Source organism: Musca vetustissima, unplaced genomic scaffold (genome assembly GCF_032173495.1).
Source record: "Musca vetustissima isolate MV318-11 ecotype Yass unplaced genomic scaffold, APGP_CSIRO_Mvet_v1 utg1061, whole genome shotgun sequence".
Taxonomy (NCBI): domain Eukaryota; kingdom Metazoa; phylum Arthropoda; class Insecta; order Diptera; family Muscidae; genus Musca; species Musca vetustissima.
Window position 1 is genome coordinate 64,990 of NW_026875739.1, and position 18,943 is coordinate 83,932.

Sequence of the window (18,943 nt, forward strand, 5' to 3'; positions counted from 1 at the left end):
ATAGGAAGATTTGCAAATTGGTGATATAGTTGGAATAATGAAATTTTCATTTAAGAACACTGTGGAGGTGTAGGATTGGGGTATGTAGGAAGTTTTGGAAATTGGTACTACTATGTACTAAATTTAGTACAATTTGAATTGTGCGTGAACCGATAGAGTTGGAATCCTGAAATTTTGATTTAGGATCACTGTGGAGGTGTAGAATTAGGGTATGTAGAAAATTTTGAAAATTGGTACAACTATGTACTAAATTTAGTACAATTTGAATTGTGGGTGAACCGATAGAGGTGGAATCCTGAAACTTGGTTTTAGGATCAGTGTGGGGGTATGATTGGGGTGTGTAGAATGTTTTAGAAATTCGTACTACTGTGTACTAAATTTGGTAAAATTTATATTGTGGGTGAACCGATAGAGTTGGAAAACTGAAACTTGGATTTAGGATCACTGTGAGAGTGTATGTTTGGGTTAAGTAGGAAGTTTTGGAAATTCGTACTACTGTGTACTAAATTTGATACTATTTGGATTATTATTAAGATTTTATCTAATTCATGATTTCAATTGGATTGCATGATGTAGGTAGTAATGGCAATTTTTACTTATGTGTTCTAAGTGGTACTAAATGGATACGAATTGGATTTAGGTGAACCGATAGAATCCTGACATTTGGAATTAAGATTGAGGTATGTGGGAAGTGTTGGAAATTCGTACTTATGATTGTCAAAGTAGGTAGTTATGGAAATTTATATTAATGTGCACTAACTGATACTCAATTTGGATTTGGGTGAAGCTATATTAGATTTTTTCGAAATAAGAATTACAAGAGTACAAATGGTAAAAAATTACAGCAAATTTAGTATAGAGGTAGATTTCTGTTGCGGTCGGAATGGGTGTGTAGAGTTGAGGTATAGAGGTAGATTTAAGAACATACTATGGCAGAACATACGTACTAAATGGTTCTAAAATTTTAATAATGACCGATATAGGGTTTAAATACATCCCACATTCGCTAACAAAGTTATAACACTTTATTTACACGAAGAAATAACACTTTTATAACTTACGAGTCTGCCAAATGGAAGAAGGTGTGCACTCAACGTCTCATTTGAGTGCTGAATTAAGATAATTCATTTGTGTCATTTTGTTAAATTTTTTATGACATCTATAAGAATGTTCGTATATATTGAAGACATCATTAGTTTAAACAAATATCGCAAAATAAGTTTCAGTGTCAAAAAAATTTATTGTCAAAATAAAAATCTAAAATTTTGTATTTAAAATCATATAAAGGCTCAGAGTTTAGAACAAAAAGCATATGGAATATGGGATAACCGAAAAATCCCAAAGAAACATAGTAATTTTAAATGTCGAATATATTCGACAAAAACACTGAAAGGGTTAAAAAAAATACATTGGAATTATTATAGGTTTATACATATATAATATTTTATTTTCATTTTTTCTTTGCCATAAATAAACTTAATGAATTATTCTAAAGAAAATCTTACAAACGATCATATTTCTAAAACCTAAAATTAATGACAACTGTCGTTATGTTTACATGCTGTGACGTGATTTACGAAAACTGCTCATTAGGCAGCAGGCAAATGTCAGTGCCACGAGTTCGACAAGAGCAACTGCAATGCCAGCATAACGAATTATGTCAATGTTAGATGACCAGAAGTTTGAGAATTCCTTACGGCAGCCAGGTTTTGTAACATATACGCTGGCGTCACAAGCACCGTTTAGGGTTCCGCAACAGGAATTTGGAACTGGCAGATTATTGGCGGTGTAATCGATAGAACCAGTAAGGCCGCAACATTTGAACTAAAAATGTGGTAAAAAAAATAATGAAAAATTAGACTGAGAGACATTTGATGAGAATGAGATGTGGTGACTTACGCTAATTTGTAAAGCATCCATTGGATATCCATTGGCGGAGTCATTCTTCTCCCAAACGGTGGTAACCACTTGATCCATGGAGTTTAAGAACTCGTTACGTTTGACGAACATCCATACCACCAAGGCAATTTGCAGGACGAAAACGATAAACATGAAGACGGCATACTGAAGGAAATTGAAAAATAAAATTATAGGTAGTGTAATATATCGGCGGCTATGTACATCTAATGTGAAGGCATCTACTTACAGTCGACATGCAACAGACATTTTCGCGTATCGCCCCACAACAGCCGAAGAATGCAATCACAAATACTATGCAACCCAAAATAATAATTAAAATTGGGATGAGATCTGTATTGATTGCATCACTGAAGTCCGATAGATCGCCAACATTGTTGATCATAATAGAACCAAAAACGATAAGTAAAATACCGCATAGCTGTGTTGATGAGAAAGGAGAAGAGAATAGGTTAATAAATAAAACATTAATCCACATCTAAGGCAAGGTCATTTTCTATTTATGGGCACTTGAAGCAAGCGATCTGAAATTTATTGCAGTTGGCCGATATCTTTATTATTTGCCAACCTATTCCAGGAACATTTGTAATAACTGCTTTATCTATCATTTGTTATCATTGATGAATTTCCATTTGACGATATGTCATCATTTAAGTATGAAAAAAAAAACAACAACAATTATGCCATACTTTTATAATATTGTGTTCTAGGGAACGGAAATTAGCTGTGGGTGTCAATATTTCACAAAATCGTTGGAGATAAAAATGTATAGTTTCAGAAACGTAGCCAGTACGTGCCATGGACATTTTTTTGCTGCAATTTTTGTACGATAATTTTTCCAATATAAATTATTCGGTAACATGAGAAAGTTTCATCGAAAATGCTATTTTTCAGAGGGGGTACAAAAATTATTGACCTTGTTTTATTAAATGTAATTCGAGAATTCCATTTGTAATTCAGAACATATAATTTGCATTTCGAGAATTTCATTTGTAATTAATAAAATTACCTTTCGAAATTCATAGAATTCAATTTTAAATTAACAAAGTTCCATTTGAAATTGAAAGGATTTCATTTGAAATTCATAACATTTGATTCGAAATACATAACATTTCATTTGTTATTCATAACGTTTAATTTTTAAATCGAAAAATATTATTGGTAACACACAAAGAATATGTATGAATTTGAAATGAATTGTTACGAATTACAATGGAAATATTATAAATTACAAGTGAAATGTTATGAATTTCAAATAGAATTCTCTGAATTCATTTCTTTGACATTCAATTGAAACTCTACGAAATTCAAATAAAATTCTTTAAATTTCAAATGAATATTTTTGAATTTCATATGAAAAGTTTAAAATTACAAATGAAATGTTGTAAATACCAATTACATTCTCGAATTACAACTGAAATGTTATGAATTGCAAATTGAGTATTCCAATTATAATTAAATTCTCGAATTACAATTGAAATGTTTTGAATAACATTTGAAGAAGGTGTAGAATAATTTGAGTTTCAAATAAAAGGTTATGAATGACAATTGAAATAATTTTAATTAAAATTGTAATACAAAAATTATCCCCTAATTACATTTGAAATATTTTGTAATAATTCAAATTTAATTCTTGAAATACAAATGAATTACAATTGAAGTGTTTTGAATTACTTCTGAATAAAGTGTAAAGCTAACAAATCGTGCAATTAATTTTCCAATTTTTTTTAGTTTTGTAAAGTTTTGGTTACGTTTTCTCTGCCAAAATTTCACACTACAAGATCTTTCATGAAAAAACATTGCTTTCTCTGCACGTGGTAATTACTTGATTTTGATTGAACACTCTATTTCCGATTGAGGTTTAATAAAAAAATTAAAACATATGTTATTTTTTTCTTATTCCAACACTTACCACAAATATTAAATTAAAAATATATAAAATATATTTAACGATATGAGCCATGCAATTCATCTTGACTGTTTTTTTTTTTTTTTTTTTTTTGTTAACAATTAACTAATTTAAATAATATATTTATTTTGTATGTATTTTAAATTTTTAGTTTAATAAATTCACTTGTTTATTTCCGCCGAATCGAATCGAATTAGCGGTCGTTGTTACGCTCTCGTTTAAATGCTAAAGTGAACTTGTCGTTGCGAATCGTTCGAATAATTTCAAGTATTTAACTAACAAAGCCTTTTAATGGATCCCAGGTATACCGCTTGGAACAATTTTGCACCCAGACTTCGTGTATCTTATCGAAGCTGTTATCATGGAGACAAACAAACAAACGAAACTGATAACAGAAGTTGGCTGAGAGAATTGGGGCTAGCTATCTGCCGCCCCCCACAATGTGTCACATGCACCTTCGTTTAGCAAAAACAAAAAACGAAGCAAATCCGAAAAGGCAAAATATAGTCCATATTCAAGGGATGTTGATTTCGCCGAACCAATCGGGCTTATTGGAATGAACCAAAATATATTAAAAACAACAAATAGATTTACAATGGCTCATTATCATTAGAGTTCTATGGGTATTTGCAAATAATGGACGAAATGTACTTAACAATTAATAGAACAAATGTGTGTACACATATATTCCATGTGCACATACATACAAATATACAAAGTTGCCTCTGTTCTGCTGGCGAAGGTGCTATTCTACCTAATTATGACTCATGCCACATTTAGTGATTTCCCCTAAATTTGACTTTTTTGAAAATCACTTTATTATAATCAATTGATTTAAATCCATTTAAGAAATTAAAAAGCTAATAAAGAAATACATATTTTATTTTAGTTCATATTCATAATTTAAATCTTGTAACTAAGTTATTTTAATTTTATTTAATTTGTGAATAATTAATTTGCGAAGAGAATATCCAATTTTATTATACGTGACATATCGTTATATATTTCTGAAGATTGAGTCAATCGGTTCTTCTCTTCTGACATCTCCCACAAATTATAAAAATGTTTAAATGCAAATGTTAACCGCCACTATTTGACAACAGATGCTATGCAAAAAGCTCCTTTCAGATCCTCAACACGCTATCTGTATCTGTCACCAGGTTTCCAACTTCATCTCTACAGGTGAATGTGCCTCCACCAAAGCCTTCGGTTTGGGATTTTGCTCGCTGGTAAAATTTCGTGACTCCTGTTCATCTTGATTTGCCCCGTTCACGTTTTTTTTTTCTTTTTCTGAAAATACGTTTCTTCTCTATACTTTTCTCCCTCACATTACGTGGTGATACTGTCTGCAGGTTGTAGGGAGTGGGCAATTCGTTGACATTATGTTTCTATGTTATTATCGGGACAATGAGTGATTTCGTCAAGCAGGTAAGTTGAGCGGAGTAGGCTTCTGCTACCTGTTGTGTTTGCAGCTTTTGAACGTCGATTTTCTGTGTTGTGTTAGATTGCACCTTTGCTGCTACATTAAGACGAGTGCGAACCTTGGCTTCTATAAGATAGTGGTTCGACTCGATATTAGATTCTCGAATCGATCGAACTCTAAAACACTAGATCAATATCTTTCGTCTATCACAACATGATCGATTTGATTTCTCGTTGTTTGATCGGAAGAAATCCAGGTGCCCTTGTGTATATCGAGATGCTTGAATCTGGTGTTGTTAACTACCATGTTTTATTGGAATCATAAAATTACAACTGAAATGTTTGTAATTATATCTGATAAGAGGTGTGTAAATACAATTAAATAATATTCTCTTGTGAATTTTTATCGGTGCCATTTAATGTGGCCCATGAACTTTTATTCGTGTAAAAATTGTAACGAGTCATACCAATTTGGCTCTTCTGTTGACTTTGAAGAATTACCAAATTCATAATTTTTACTTCTTTTTCTGTTTTGATGCACACTTTTGTACTCTCATGGTATGTTTCATAGCAAATACAATTTGACAATTAATATATAAAAACTAAAACATATCTTTATTGTCTTTGCGGTTATTAAATTATATTTGCCAACAAATTTAAATGATAAGAAATTACTAAAATAGATAAATAAATATTGCGTACATAGAAAACAACCGATGACTCAGTTAACGATGACTGTAGATACAGTCCTGTTCATTAGAATAAGTAGGTCGTTATCAGCATCTGTATTTAAGAACATTTTTGTTAGCTTTTTTTTTTGGATTTTTGAATCTCAGAATGGACAATAACTTTAATGTGTTAAATAAAATTGTTTGCAAAATTTTAATTAAAATTTAAAATTTTGAGTATTAGATAAAAATAATGTATTTTTTTGCAAAAAATGGTAATATTTGTGAAATGCTTAATATTCGTAAACAAGTTGTAAATTGTCATGGATAATTCGAAAAAAAATTAAATTTATTCGAGTTTACGTTATATTTAGCCCACATTACGCAGAGATTTTTTCCTCAAAATCTTAAATTTAATTTTAAAAAATTAATATTTTATTAATAAATATATATTTTTGAATAAAATTTTGTTTTAGCATAAAGCAAGATAGAACAAGATACAACAATAAAATAAAATAATTTATTGAAATTCGCTTATATGAAGGCTATTATCTCGAAGTGGTATTGTTATTTTCGGTGTTCTTTAAAAGAACGATGGCGCCAAATGAGTAAATATATGTCTAAAATATCATCCTAAAATTAATTTCAAAATATCTGCTGTTATAAGCTGTATACCTCTGGCTTTCATGATTACAAATTTATTTGATTTCCTTTTTATAGTTTGACACACAATTTTATGTTGTTTTTTATTAAAAAAAACATTGTCATCCCTTAAATTTTATAAAATATAATTGGTCAGTTCCCTTACTGCAATAATCTACTAGTTTTTACTATTTTTGTCGATATCATAAAGGAAAATTTGTTATCGTAGTAAAAAGTAGTATAATCTTGCAGTACGGGAACAGACCAAAAAATATAACCTCATAGCCAATATTATCATGAACGTGTACTAAAACTTCACGAAGAATGAACATTTTTACAAGATAATTGTTAAATTAGAATCTAAAATAAAAATCACCGCTAATTCGGTTCAAAAACGTGGTCAAAATTTTATTGGGTACCGTTTTACCATCTCCATCTCAAACCTATTGAACATTGATGTGAACAACTGGTTCGGCAACGATGAAAAGGAATTTTGCAAGCAAATATTCTCTCAAATTGAAGATATTATTTTTGGTCTTTCTGGTGGATCTATATGTAGATGCTCAATATTATATATATATATATATAAATGTATACATATAAATGTAAAAACTTATAAAAATTATATGTGTATAGAAAATATAGAAATTTTTTCTTCAATTATGAGTTAAAATACCTCAAGAATGAAAGTTGTGATGAGTTAATCACATGTTGTGCAAATCGCTACTCGTTAAAATCAATATCACATGTTTCTCAACAAGATATCGAAAAACTAAAAGTTGTGCTGATTTGTGCTAGCACAACTTTTCGTCCATTTTCGAAAATGGTAAGAGATATCAAAAAATGGTAAGAGATATCAATTGAGCACAAGATGTGCTCAATTCTGCACAATTTCATTTCTTTGAAAATTGTAATTTTGCTTTATCGCTATTCGTTAATTGTTGGTAGAAAGATTTGCTACCCAATGGGGGTTCAAAGTACCAAGCTACAGGCAATTCGGTTAAAAAAACGTGCCAAAAATCCCCAAAATACCAAATATTTGGTTATACCAAAACTTGGACCAATATATAAAATTTTCAATATTATAGTTGTGGCAAAATTTGAAGTAAAAATTCAAACTTTACAATCTTAATTTAGTATGAATGCAAAAACATTCTATCAATGATAATCATTTTCGATATTCACTTTATTAATATGAAAATACATGAAGAATTTGTTGTAGGGTTTGGTATTTTTTTGATATGGACACTTTTCGTTACTTTGTTTTGATGATTGCAACTTTCCAAGAATATACAGTTATTTTGCTCTATCCAAACATTTTTTGATAAGAACGTTAGAAAACTCCTTGAGAATAGAGGTAATCGGAAGACTGATTACTTTGCTGCTATCTGATGATTTCAGGAGATATTTTATTCTTAAAAAAAAACATGGACTCCTGTGTTGTTGTTTGTATCATACCAAGCCTGGTATTTATCATAGAACATAGAAGCCAATGAACTTCGTTTCATTATAGAATATATTACGAGTAGACAACAAATTTGAGGTATAAAATAAAATAAATACTATAAAGTTTAACATTGTCATCAATAAGAAAAAAGTGTTGAATCAAAAAAGTACTTCACACTTTTCAGCATATTTCTATTATCTTTTATAGTAATTTCATAACTTTGATTTCAAAAGAGGTACTTCATTGGACACATTTGTACTTCCTTAATCAAATTGTTTATAAACTTGGCCAAGTTACGTATCGGTACTAATCTAATCAATATAAAATAATAAAATAATCAAAAAGATTGACATTGTGTTCTTTTTTTGGGAATTCCAATAAGTGGTTGGGGGATTCACAATATATATGTTATTTCTTGGAATATATATTTAATTAATTACTGACATACATACATATAAATGATTTAGTACCCATGTTTGTTTATGCAAAAATAAAATTTGACAGTGTTTAGAAAAGTATTATTATTATATTTTTTATTTTATTAATATTAATTTGTACACTTTAAAATTAGTACAATCAACGATATAATACGACAAATGAAATTTAAAAGAGATTCCTTATAATGTTTACATGGTTTACAACTAAACCAGTTTATGGAAATGAAGACATTTTGTTGAAATGTGAATGGGTTTTTTGTTTTAATGTCTCCATTAACGTTTTTAATATCTAATTTACACTATTATTATATTTGGATCCTCGTTGGGTGGTGTTGGGCGGATACGATAGTTTGTAAATGCCTCCAAGTTGACGGCTAATATTTGTTTATTTGAAGCTGGCTTTCGTTGCTGTTGTTGTTCCTGTTACGCTTAAATAACTTCTTAGTAGCCGGATCGACGTTTGTAGTTGCGAATATTATTGGCCAAGCAACAGGCAAATATAAAACCGGCAAACTGCAAAAAATAACAAAAATGGATCTTAGATTAGTAAAAGTTATTTGGAAATAGTTTAGTTATACAGCTAAACGAAATTGCATATAATAAATTTGTTTGTGATGACAAAGTAGAAATGTTAATTTAAAATTTTTAAATTAAAATTTTTAAATCAACTTCATCAAAAGAAATTACTAACGCAAGAATGTGCCCATAACACCCAAAATACCGAAATTTGGGAGATACCTCTTTTGGGAGCTATGGTAAAAATTGGACCAATATTGAACATTGTCAGTAGGAAGATGGAAACTCAATATACCAAATTACAGCCAAAAATGTTCCAATTCCCTAAAATACTGAATTTTTGTGGGTATCGTTACAAGGAGGCTATACTATAACGTGGACCGATATATCCCATTTCCAACAATACTAAACAACCGAGAGTAATAGCAATTTATTTTCAAAATTTCAAAGCTCTACCTTAACCCTACGGTTAATACCAAAAAAAGTATACGTATGTATGTAGATCAATAATCGGGTACATTTGTACCCATTCAAATCAATCTGAGCTTAAAGGAATATTCATATATTAAAATACATGTCTAAATAATCTATCTAAAACAATCATAGTAATTTCGTTTCCGAATGGGCTTAGCTTCTTTAATTATTATTTTACAGGGATCTAATTTAGGTGTTACCCAATATCTTAGCTTAATCTTCTAAACTGTGAGTGTCTATAGTTTGATATTCCGTTTTCTCCTGGAAATATCTAAATTACCATGACATCTTCCTCAAATAAAAGTCCCGATTGATTTTAGGTATACTGAATATTCACCTGGAGGGTATAAAAGTTCGACGGAACTTAATAACGTTTTTGCTTTTATATTTAGCACTTTCATTCCATGGGTAGGCTAAAATTACTCAACGTATGTTTTTATCGGATACATTCAGATAATTATCTAATAACAAAAATAGTCCTGGAAAATTGTTTGACCCCGACTTATAGAACTCAACGCTGCAGACATTTACGAAATATAGGTAGACAAAACCGACTGATACTTTGGTACTTGTTATAAAAAATTAAAATCAAAATAATGACTATAATTCATCAGTCCCCAAAAGCTACCTTATAGAGAAATACAATAAATTAATTTTAATATATCTGTGTACCTCAATTGCGGCAATAACCAGACCAGCGTATTTGATGATATCAGCATTTCTATCCCAGAAATCGACGAAGGCTTGTTTGCAGCCAACCCTGAATGCGGTAGAATCATTACACTGGCGTACATCCTTGCAGCATGAGGGTGGATAATATCCTTGGAAATGATAGTCATCACGACCACTTCGGCCACAGCATTCCATCTGTGTGTTAATAAAAAAAACGACATTTCTTAGTAAAAACTCAAATCTACAAATCGATGAATACTTACGCTTATTTGGAGAGCATCCATATAATCGGATTTGCGTGTCCTATTTTGCCAGGCTTTTTCAACAACATCGCCCATAATGACCAAATACTTGTCCTTTTGCAGCCACATGTATGTCACCAAAACCAATTGACCAATCATTAATACAAACAAAAGTATAGAATACTGAGGATAAAGACAACAAAGCATATATCAGAATATCAATCAGAATCAGAAAAATAAACCGCAATCATTAATATCGATTTTGAATATATCAAAATATTGGTGTTTCCCAACATATGACACCTGTTACTTACTGTCATTGACATGCAATAGCTTTCACGAATGGCACCACAACAGCCGAAGAACGATATCAGCAAGATGACAATACCCAATACAATCATAGTCAGGGGAACCTGTTGTGTTTTAACCGCTTCCGCAAAATCCTCCACCGTATGTATATTGGAGAAGAGCAGAGAACCAAACACAATCAGCAAAATGCCACATATCTAAAAAGATTGAATCAAATATTTATATTAGCTTATCATTTCTAAGTCAATTTAAATAAATGTAAAGAAATAAAATGAATTCTGAATAAGAAATCCAACAAAGGGAAAGAAGTGTATTCTAATCAACGCGAATTTGGATGGGGTTATATGTACATATCACCTTTCTTGTGTTTGGATATTGAAAGAAAGTATTCCAAATGATATTGAAAATACGGCCATAAACAATAGACAATAGGAAAATTGAATAGATGGTGTGTGTCGTGAGAGATTTGCTGGCAGAAGAGACACCTATTTAGGACTCCGGGGACAATGCGCTCTCGATACAAATTGAGAATTTTGCTGCATTGTGCCAGAATCGAACGGGTTTGCCTAGGAAAAAGCCTTTGACTGTCCGAAATTCCAGGAGGATGTTGCGCTGCGGAATTCTGTCGTCAGCGGGGCATTTGGCACGAAATTGGTCGCGTTGCTGTGCCAATCTGTATGACCTGGATGGATACTTTGGTCTCATCCACACTCTTCCACACCTTTCCCGGCGCATACGGATTGAGGCATAGGATTAAAGAAGTCCTCAATGAATTTTGTAAAGTAGTGCAAGGATAGGAATATAATCTGAATTTAAAGCGAACATGGTTTGCCAGGAAGTAGACGGAACTAGCGATGGGCTGACTAATGATATGTCCGGAGAGCTCGAACACCTAACAGTAGCTCTGGTAGAGGATTCCTCATTGATGGAAACGAAATCCAATTCCTCTGGGTCGCAATAAGAGTATAAGGAAACCATATCTCAAGAGGTTTAAATAGCCAAGACTAATTTTATTATCTCCCTGCAGCAAATGGATGTTGTTTGGATAGGAAGTTTTGAGCATTCGATGTTGGAATTGAAGGACAAGAAGGACTGATAGTCGGAACACTGCACTATAGGTAATATGGACAGTTTTTTGGGCAAAAAGTCATTTTTTTCAATTTTGGAAAATAATATATTTTTTGGTGGCAATAAAAAGAAAACATGTCAAAATTTATGATTCTGTAAGATTTTTGCGTAAAAGTGTCTTAAAAGCGGTGGAAATCGTAGGCAAAATCTACACTTTGGAAATAAAATTAAAGAAATAAAAAAATATAATAAAACAATATATTTTTTCGAGCTTGAGGTATTTTTTTTATTTATTTTTCACGATCAATATTTCGCAATTGTTTTAAATTGCATCTTCAGGGTAATAAATAAACTAGTGTCAAGTTTACTTAAAACTATGATAGACTTCAAACGAAAAAAAAGAATACTCTCGAATTTTGATTACAAAATAAATAAGAAGACTCGTAAACCGCAAATAGGTAGTTGAAGGAAATATTATAAGAAAAAATCTAAAAAGTGGAGAAGAGGAAATGGCGGGCTTGGGTTTCCCTTAGAATATAAACAACCAAAAATTTATTTTTTTCAGCATTGATTAAAAATAAAAAATGACATATGGAAAACTGTTGTTCAGTATATCCAGGGTTTACTATAATCGTGTTCGACTGTAGTACGCATGATTTTATCTCACTTTTACATATTAATAACATTAAAGAGTAAAAATGGGTACTGAATTAATAGTTATTAATGCATTCTGCGAAAACACACAACATTGTAATAATTATTCCTTTAAAAATCTGATCGCGGGGTCGAAATTTTTTTAACACACTACCCTAATAGTTTTCAACCGTTTGTTGTGTTTAAGAAAACTAATGAAAATATCTTTCTTGTACACATAACTCATTTAAAAAGTCAAAAAATCGTTTAACACCGCTGTTATTATTTTTTGCCTCAAAACAGGGCAAATTACCTATAGTGCACTGGAATGACTTATACTGGATGAATGTCCAGACGGAGTGCTAACTGTAGAATAGGAAGAGAAGCAAGTAGAATAACTAACTTGATTACTAGCATGAACACCTGTGGTAGCTCTACTTGTTGGAGAACTAGACTGAGTGCTAGTACTGGAATCACTAGTCGGACTACCAGCATTGGAACTAGTAGGAGTTCTGATTGACGGTGAACTAGCCGGAGTGCTAGCAGCAGAACTGAAGGAAAAGCTAGTACAATAACTAGATGTGCCACTAGTACACACACTAGTAGCAGTACTATCGGATGGAAAGCTAGACGGAGTGCTAGCCGTAGTATTGGAGGGACTCAACTGGATTCCAGCGGATAGTGCTGGATTATTAATGCAGCAATCAGCTACAAAGCCGGAATTCCAATTCCTGACTGAACGCAGGTCGTTACATCTTCTCATATGGCTGTCGCTGAGTTAATACCTGGCCGAGTCGAACTCGGGTCGTTCTGGAGCGTATATCCGATTGTCGTGATAAAGTAGATTAACCTGGTTAAAAGCTCTAATGTACATGTTAAAGTCTCAATAAAATAATATCTTGAATCTATCTTAAATTAATATCAGGTCGAAACAAAACTCGATTTTGGAAAGAGAAAAAAAAAACAAATCAAAACAGAGTCTGACCTGTGCGATTAGAATTTGCAGATCGATCGGTTCAGTTCATATATATTAGGTTGGGAAAAAAGAAATCCATTATGAAGATGTCGATAAAATCTGGCTAGAAACGTCGTGTCGTGTTCCACACACAACAAAACGGTGCATATTTGGCCCAAATCGGAGTTTCCGAAGCATGTTAAATAAAGTCCTATAGTTCATATAAAAATAATGGATTTCTTTTTCCCCAATCAATTAAAATGTGATTCAAGTTTTATATTTCTTTCATAAAAGTTCATTTACATTACACTGGGATAAATAAATCCAATGGGTTTAACTTGACATTTGGTGTGTCTGGTTACTTTTCCAGTAACATTTACTCAGTAAATTCTAGTTCAGAGAGTAAGCCGTTTTTACTCTCTTTTGCGATAATACTGAGAAAAGTAAACAGACAACATTTAGTAAGATTTAGCAAATAAACAGCTGATTCAAAAAAACATTTGATTTGCGCCAAAATAAACAACAATATTAAAAATAAAATGAATAATAAAAGAAAAATTTATTTGGTATGTTTCCCGGGAATATTTAAGCATCCTGCATCAATACATAGCCCTCTATCTGGAACTTGCCTATAAATATATAAAGAAGTAGTTTCTAATTTATGAAACATTGCATTACTTACGATTTTTCTTCCATTTTCTGTAATTTTTATACAACTTAACTTCAAATTGAACTTTGCAGATTAAAAAAATATTTTGAATAATTTTTGTATTTAATCATAAAACAGCTGATTCAAAAATGGGGTTGCAAAATCTTACTGCATAAAATTCTTTCAGTAAACTCCAGTAAGTTTGTTGTTGTTGAACTGTCAAACTTGCTCTGTCACTTGACTCTCTTTTACTGGATTTTTGGGTAAGCAGACAACATTTAGCAACATTTGGTAATAATTGTTACCAAATATCGAATATACAGACAGATCTAGTGTCGTGAAGAATTGATTGTGTTTGCAATAAACTAACGTTTGAAAAGCTTGGAGGATATAAATATTTTTAGTACTTATACTGAAGTCTCATTTATGCAATTTGGCATACTTCCACACAATTCCATTGGAAATATTCTTCCATTCATCTCAGATCCGTTGTCAAATCTAGTCTAAATTGGTATGGGCTATTGGTACAAATTATCATTCGGATTGAGGTCGGGACTTTGTGCTGGCCACTGCGTTTTTTTTTCGATTTTGCTCGCCAAGATAATCTCTCTCGATTTTGGACGTGTGTCTTGGATCACTGCCTTGCTCAAAATTACTTCTTCTACCAAAACCAGTGGATATGACTCTGCAAAGCACTCAATAGACTTAATATAAAAAATAATCGAAGACACGTGATTCTTAATGCAATTTATTTTTGTATATTTCCAAATGATAAAATAGTTGTTAAATTTCTAGAATCAGCAAGAATCTACTATTTATTGCATTTGATTTCGATTTTCCATGTAGAAATTTGTAAAGTGGTAGCTACAAAAAACCAACGAAATCGGCCTATTTTACGGTTGTAAATTGAAAAATGATTTTAATAAAACGAGACTGACCTGTATTAATGTATTATCTTTTGATTAATGTAGATAATTAATAAATAAAATATTACTAAAAATATATTTATTCCCAAGTTCAAATTAAATTTATCTGTGTTTTTCTTTGTTTTGAAAAAAAAAAACATTTCTATAATACATGTAGATAATTGTTAATACGACATCGTATTTTTGTTTACAGTTGAAAATCTATTTTGCAAAAATAATTGTCAATGATTCAAAAAGTGTTCCTTAATTTACGTTTCACAACGGAAAGCTGGAATGTTTTCTTTTTTTAATAAATGGGGAGGAGACAAATGAGATTCAAATGTAACAAGTGGCAGGGGTGACGGAACGTGAGAATATTTCACAACAACAAAAACAATTCGCATTTATTTTTAATATTTCATGATGATGCCATGAAATTTGAAAAACCAAAACAAGCTACGAAAATGTTTGTTGTTGTTTTTTTCGGTCTTCATTTCATTTCTTCCAACAAAGACGTTTTATTATTCTTTTAAATGCTAAATATTTTGATATTATATAGAATATGACGTAAGTGTTTCCGAATTTAATTAATATTAAATTTATGCAAAACATATTTGCAATACCAAAAAAATATATATACAATACGAAATTCCAACGTCAATTGTGGGAGCTGCTCTCACTCAATATAACTCAGCACAACAAATGGCTGTACATTATAACAGTATAACGAAAAACTGTAATGAATACTCTTCGATAGATATGTACATATTTAAATTACATCTGTATGTATTGTATGTGAGAATATGAATTCATTACTTCCGAAGTCAAAACCCTCATTTCACTATTGACTCAGTTAACTTAGTCAGTGGTCTACTGACTGCTGCGAAACTTTCAGTTTCGTGACTTTTTAACATAAATGACCATACATATGTACTCGTATCTATGTATGTACGTATATTCATATATCTTCAAACCAATTAAATTAGTTGATCTCCGTATTTGACCCTCTTGTGGGACAAAATAATTATTGATTACAAATTCATTGTCGTGCATAGTAATAACAAACGAGCTCATAGAGGGCGATATGGAGTGTTAATGTTTCTCCGTTTCACTCTTTTCACGCCCAAACATAAAAAATATGAATTCATTTTCTTGTTTTGTTTTTTATTTTTTTATTATTTGACTATAGAAATGTTGAACATTTTGTTTGTTTATATACATACGTACATATAAAACAACAAACCATTTTTAGCAATTGCCAGTTTGAACAGCTGCTGAAGTATTTTTTTTTTTCTAATTGCTACAAAATGTGGTTAACCTCGAGTTGGGGAAACGCTGAATGCATTTTTGTAAACAAGTTTCAAACATAAATAATATTGTTTGTTTCATACAACCATAGATATGTTATATGTGCATGTGTATAAGTTATTGACAATTTCGTTATCTATCTCAAAAAAGCTCAGCAATGATTTATATTTTAATGTTTTTTAGTTTTAAATTATTTTAGAACACTCAAATATATATCACAATGACATATAGTATCTTCGTGCATATTCAAAATTGGACCCTGCCATATGTTAACATTCACATCTTCGATACTCATTTTTACTACAAACTATTTTGCAGCGTTCTGTTGTAATTAATTGATGTTTGGGTAGATTTAGTATTGCCTTGAAACTAGTTTCTAATCCAATGAGATTTTTGTCTCATAGTAGCACGGAAGCTACAGGCTAGAATTGGTTAACGTTGGAGGGGGAAACATTACGGCAGTGATGAAATTAAACTATTTAAAGGTGTGTCTATTAAAATGTGATTCAAATATTGTATACCGTCATCGTAATATTCGACAAGATAAAAACAACTTTTTTCGTTCTGAAGAAATCAAAAATTTTGTTTTACAAATGTGTCCAATAAGCTTTTGTAAACTCTCCCATTTACATAAATGTTTGCAAAATTTGCAGATAAGTTGCTGATTGTCATATATATAGAGCATGGTATGACAGATAGTCATCTGTTTTTATAATCTCTCATCTTTAGTCATCAATATTTTTAAAGCCTTGATCAATATTTATTTCAGTGAAGTCTTATAGAACATGACTTGCATTGCTAGTACTGTTCAAACTTTTACTGGACACTACTCATGCAGTCATATGTTTCCAAGTTTTTCATAAATTTGCTTTTTACAACATTCCGCTTTAAAAATTGAAATGAAAATATCTTCCTTCGAAATGTACGAAATTTCGAAAAACGTTATATTTAGTAATATATTGAAGTTCCCAGTCTGTAATACCTATAAATAGGACCATAGTTAAATCTTCTATTAAAAAATAAAATGCCGCCAATGTTTCATGAATCATGGAAATACAATATTGAATAATAAATATAACAATATTGCAATTGGTTTTTAAATTTCGTTAATTTTACAAAATGTATATACTTATAAGTATATCAAAATGTATATTCTTATATAAATATGTTTTCCAGTATTGAAAAAAGTGGCAAGATTCAATATATATTTATAATATTATTATTTTATAAATAATTTGTCTGTAAAATATGTAACAAAAACCTCAATCCAAGTAAATTGTTTAATTTTTTTATGTCATCTTTTTTCTCGACATAACCGAGTTTCAGTTGTGATAAAAATATATTCACAGAGAAAAGCTTTTCTCTATATTTTCTTAATTTCCAATAATGTAAAATAAACAAAATAAGCAGATATGTTACATGTATTTGGTTGTTGTTTCATTCCATTTTATCCAGCCATGGTTTTACATATCCTTTTTCCTTTGAATATACATAACAATTTGAAGAACCATATTGAAATTATAACCATGTAATGGACATGTATAGCTTTTCTAAAAACCCTATCATACGTTCTATCGTTCAGGAGATGCTGAAGTTTAGACATGTTTTGTCAAGAACGATTTCAATCCTTACACTTATTAGTACAGCCTTTGTATAGAAAATTGCTGGTAAATTTTAATGGAAAAATGCACTTGCCAGAAAATTATTCGTACATATTCAACATAAAATTTCAAACTCAAGAATATGTTGCCTGTGTTCAATGTTTTTAACAATGATTTGTTGAAGGTTGTAGGGGAGACTAGGACACCTTCGGCATCGGAGAACATTCAGCAATAGCGTTTGCGATATTAATCTCACATTGTACATCACAAGCTTTGATCCAAATGTATCGAATATAAAAATAAATAAATTTACTTTGTGTAGGATTCGTACGCAAATTTGAAATCTCTATAAAAGAAACGATTTTTCAATCAATTAAAAAAAAAAAATATTTTCATCTACTTTCGCCGTCTTCAATTGACACATAAGCCATGGTATAATAAGAAAGGTAGTCTCATGTATCTGAAGCATGGGTACTTGCTCAAGCAGATGATGCAGCTCTTGGGGAGTTTGAAAGAAAAATTCTCCGAAAGATCTACGAGCCGATCTGCGTCGACGGTGAATATCGGCGTCGAATGAACCACGAGCTTTACAATTTATACGCGGACATGGACATAGTCAGTCGTATTGAGCTGCAGCGACTACGGTTGCTAGGCCATGTTTTGCGAATGATTTGCGAATTTTAGGTCAAAAATTGGCGATTTTCCAAAAATATGTTTTCAAAGGTCCGCAATTTTGTTAATTTTAGAGCGAAGTCAATGATCCTAGTTCATACGAGATCCAGACATTTCTCTTTCTAACACAGTTGGAATTTTCGGATTCCGATGTTCCAGTGAGGAGTTATCATGCCCGCCATCTTTAATTACAAAAAACAACAAGATTAATTTTTTGTAAATTATTTTTCTTCTCTTTAAATCAATACCAATGCTTGTTAAGGTTTGTAACTTTGCACATATATATTTGAAGATTTAAAAGAGAAGAAAAATAATTTACAAAAAATTTTTGTTATTATTTTGTTGTTGTTTTTTGTAATTAAAGAAAATCCCTTATTTTTGATGGCGGGCATGATAACTCCTCACTGGATTATTGACTTCGCTCTAAAATTAACAAAATGGCGGATCTTCGAAAAAATATCTTTGGAAAATTGCCGAATTTTGACCAAAAACCGAGT

General features: G+C 31.0%; 2 protein-coding genes across 3 annotated transcripts in view; both read right to left on the reverse strand.

Annotated features, from left to right (window-relative positions):
* Positions 1-1,554: 1,554 nt before the first annotated feature.
* Positions 1,555-3,908, reverse strand: LOC133338258 (CD63 antigen). Its single transcript, XM_061546434.1, has 4 exons — positions 3,830-3,908; positions 2,147-2,338; positions 1,900-2,064; positions 1,555-1,824 (listed from the first exon to the last, which is right to left on the reverse strand). Exons 1-4 carry the CDS (start codon positions 3,887-3,889, stop codon positions 1,555-1,557), a joined length of 687 nt encoding a protein of 228 aa, XP_061402418.1. The 5' UTR covers positions 3,890-3,908.
* A 4,963-nt stretch (positions 3,909-8,871) lies between these two features.
* LOC133338263 (23 kDa integral membrane protein-like) overlaps positions 8,872-18,943 on the reverse strand; it is an 81,295-nt gene continuing 71,223 nt past the window's right edge. For both annotated transcript variants that reach the window (XM_061546438.1, XM_061546439.1), the window contains 4 exons: positions 10,661-10,852; positions 10,368-10,529; positions 10,105-10,299; positions 8,872-8,955 (listed from right to left, as the gene is read on the reverse strand). In XM_061546438.1, coding sequence (XP_061402422.1) covers positions 8,884-8,955; positions 10,105-10,299; positions 10,368-10,529; positions 10,661-10,852 — 621 coding nt within the window. In that variant the 3' untranslated portion in view covers positions 8,872-8,883. The remainder of the gene's footprint in view (positions 8,956-10,104; positions 10,300-10,367; positions 10,530-10,660; positions 10,853-18,943) is intronic.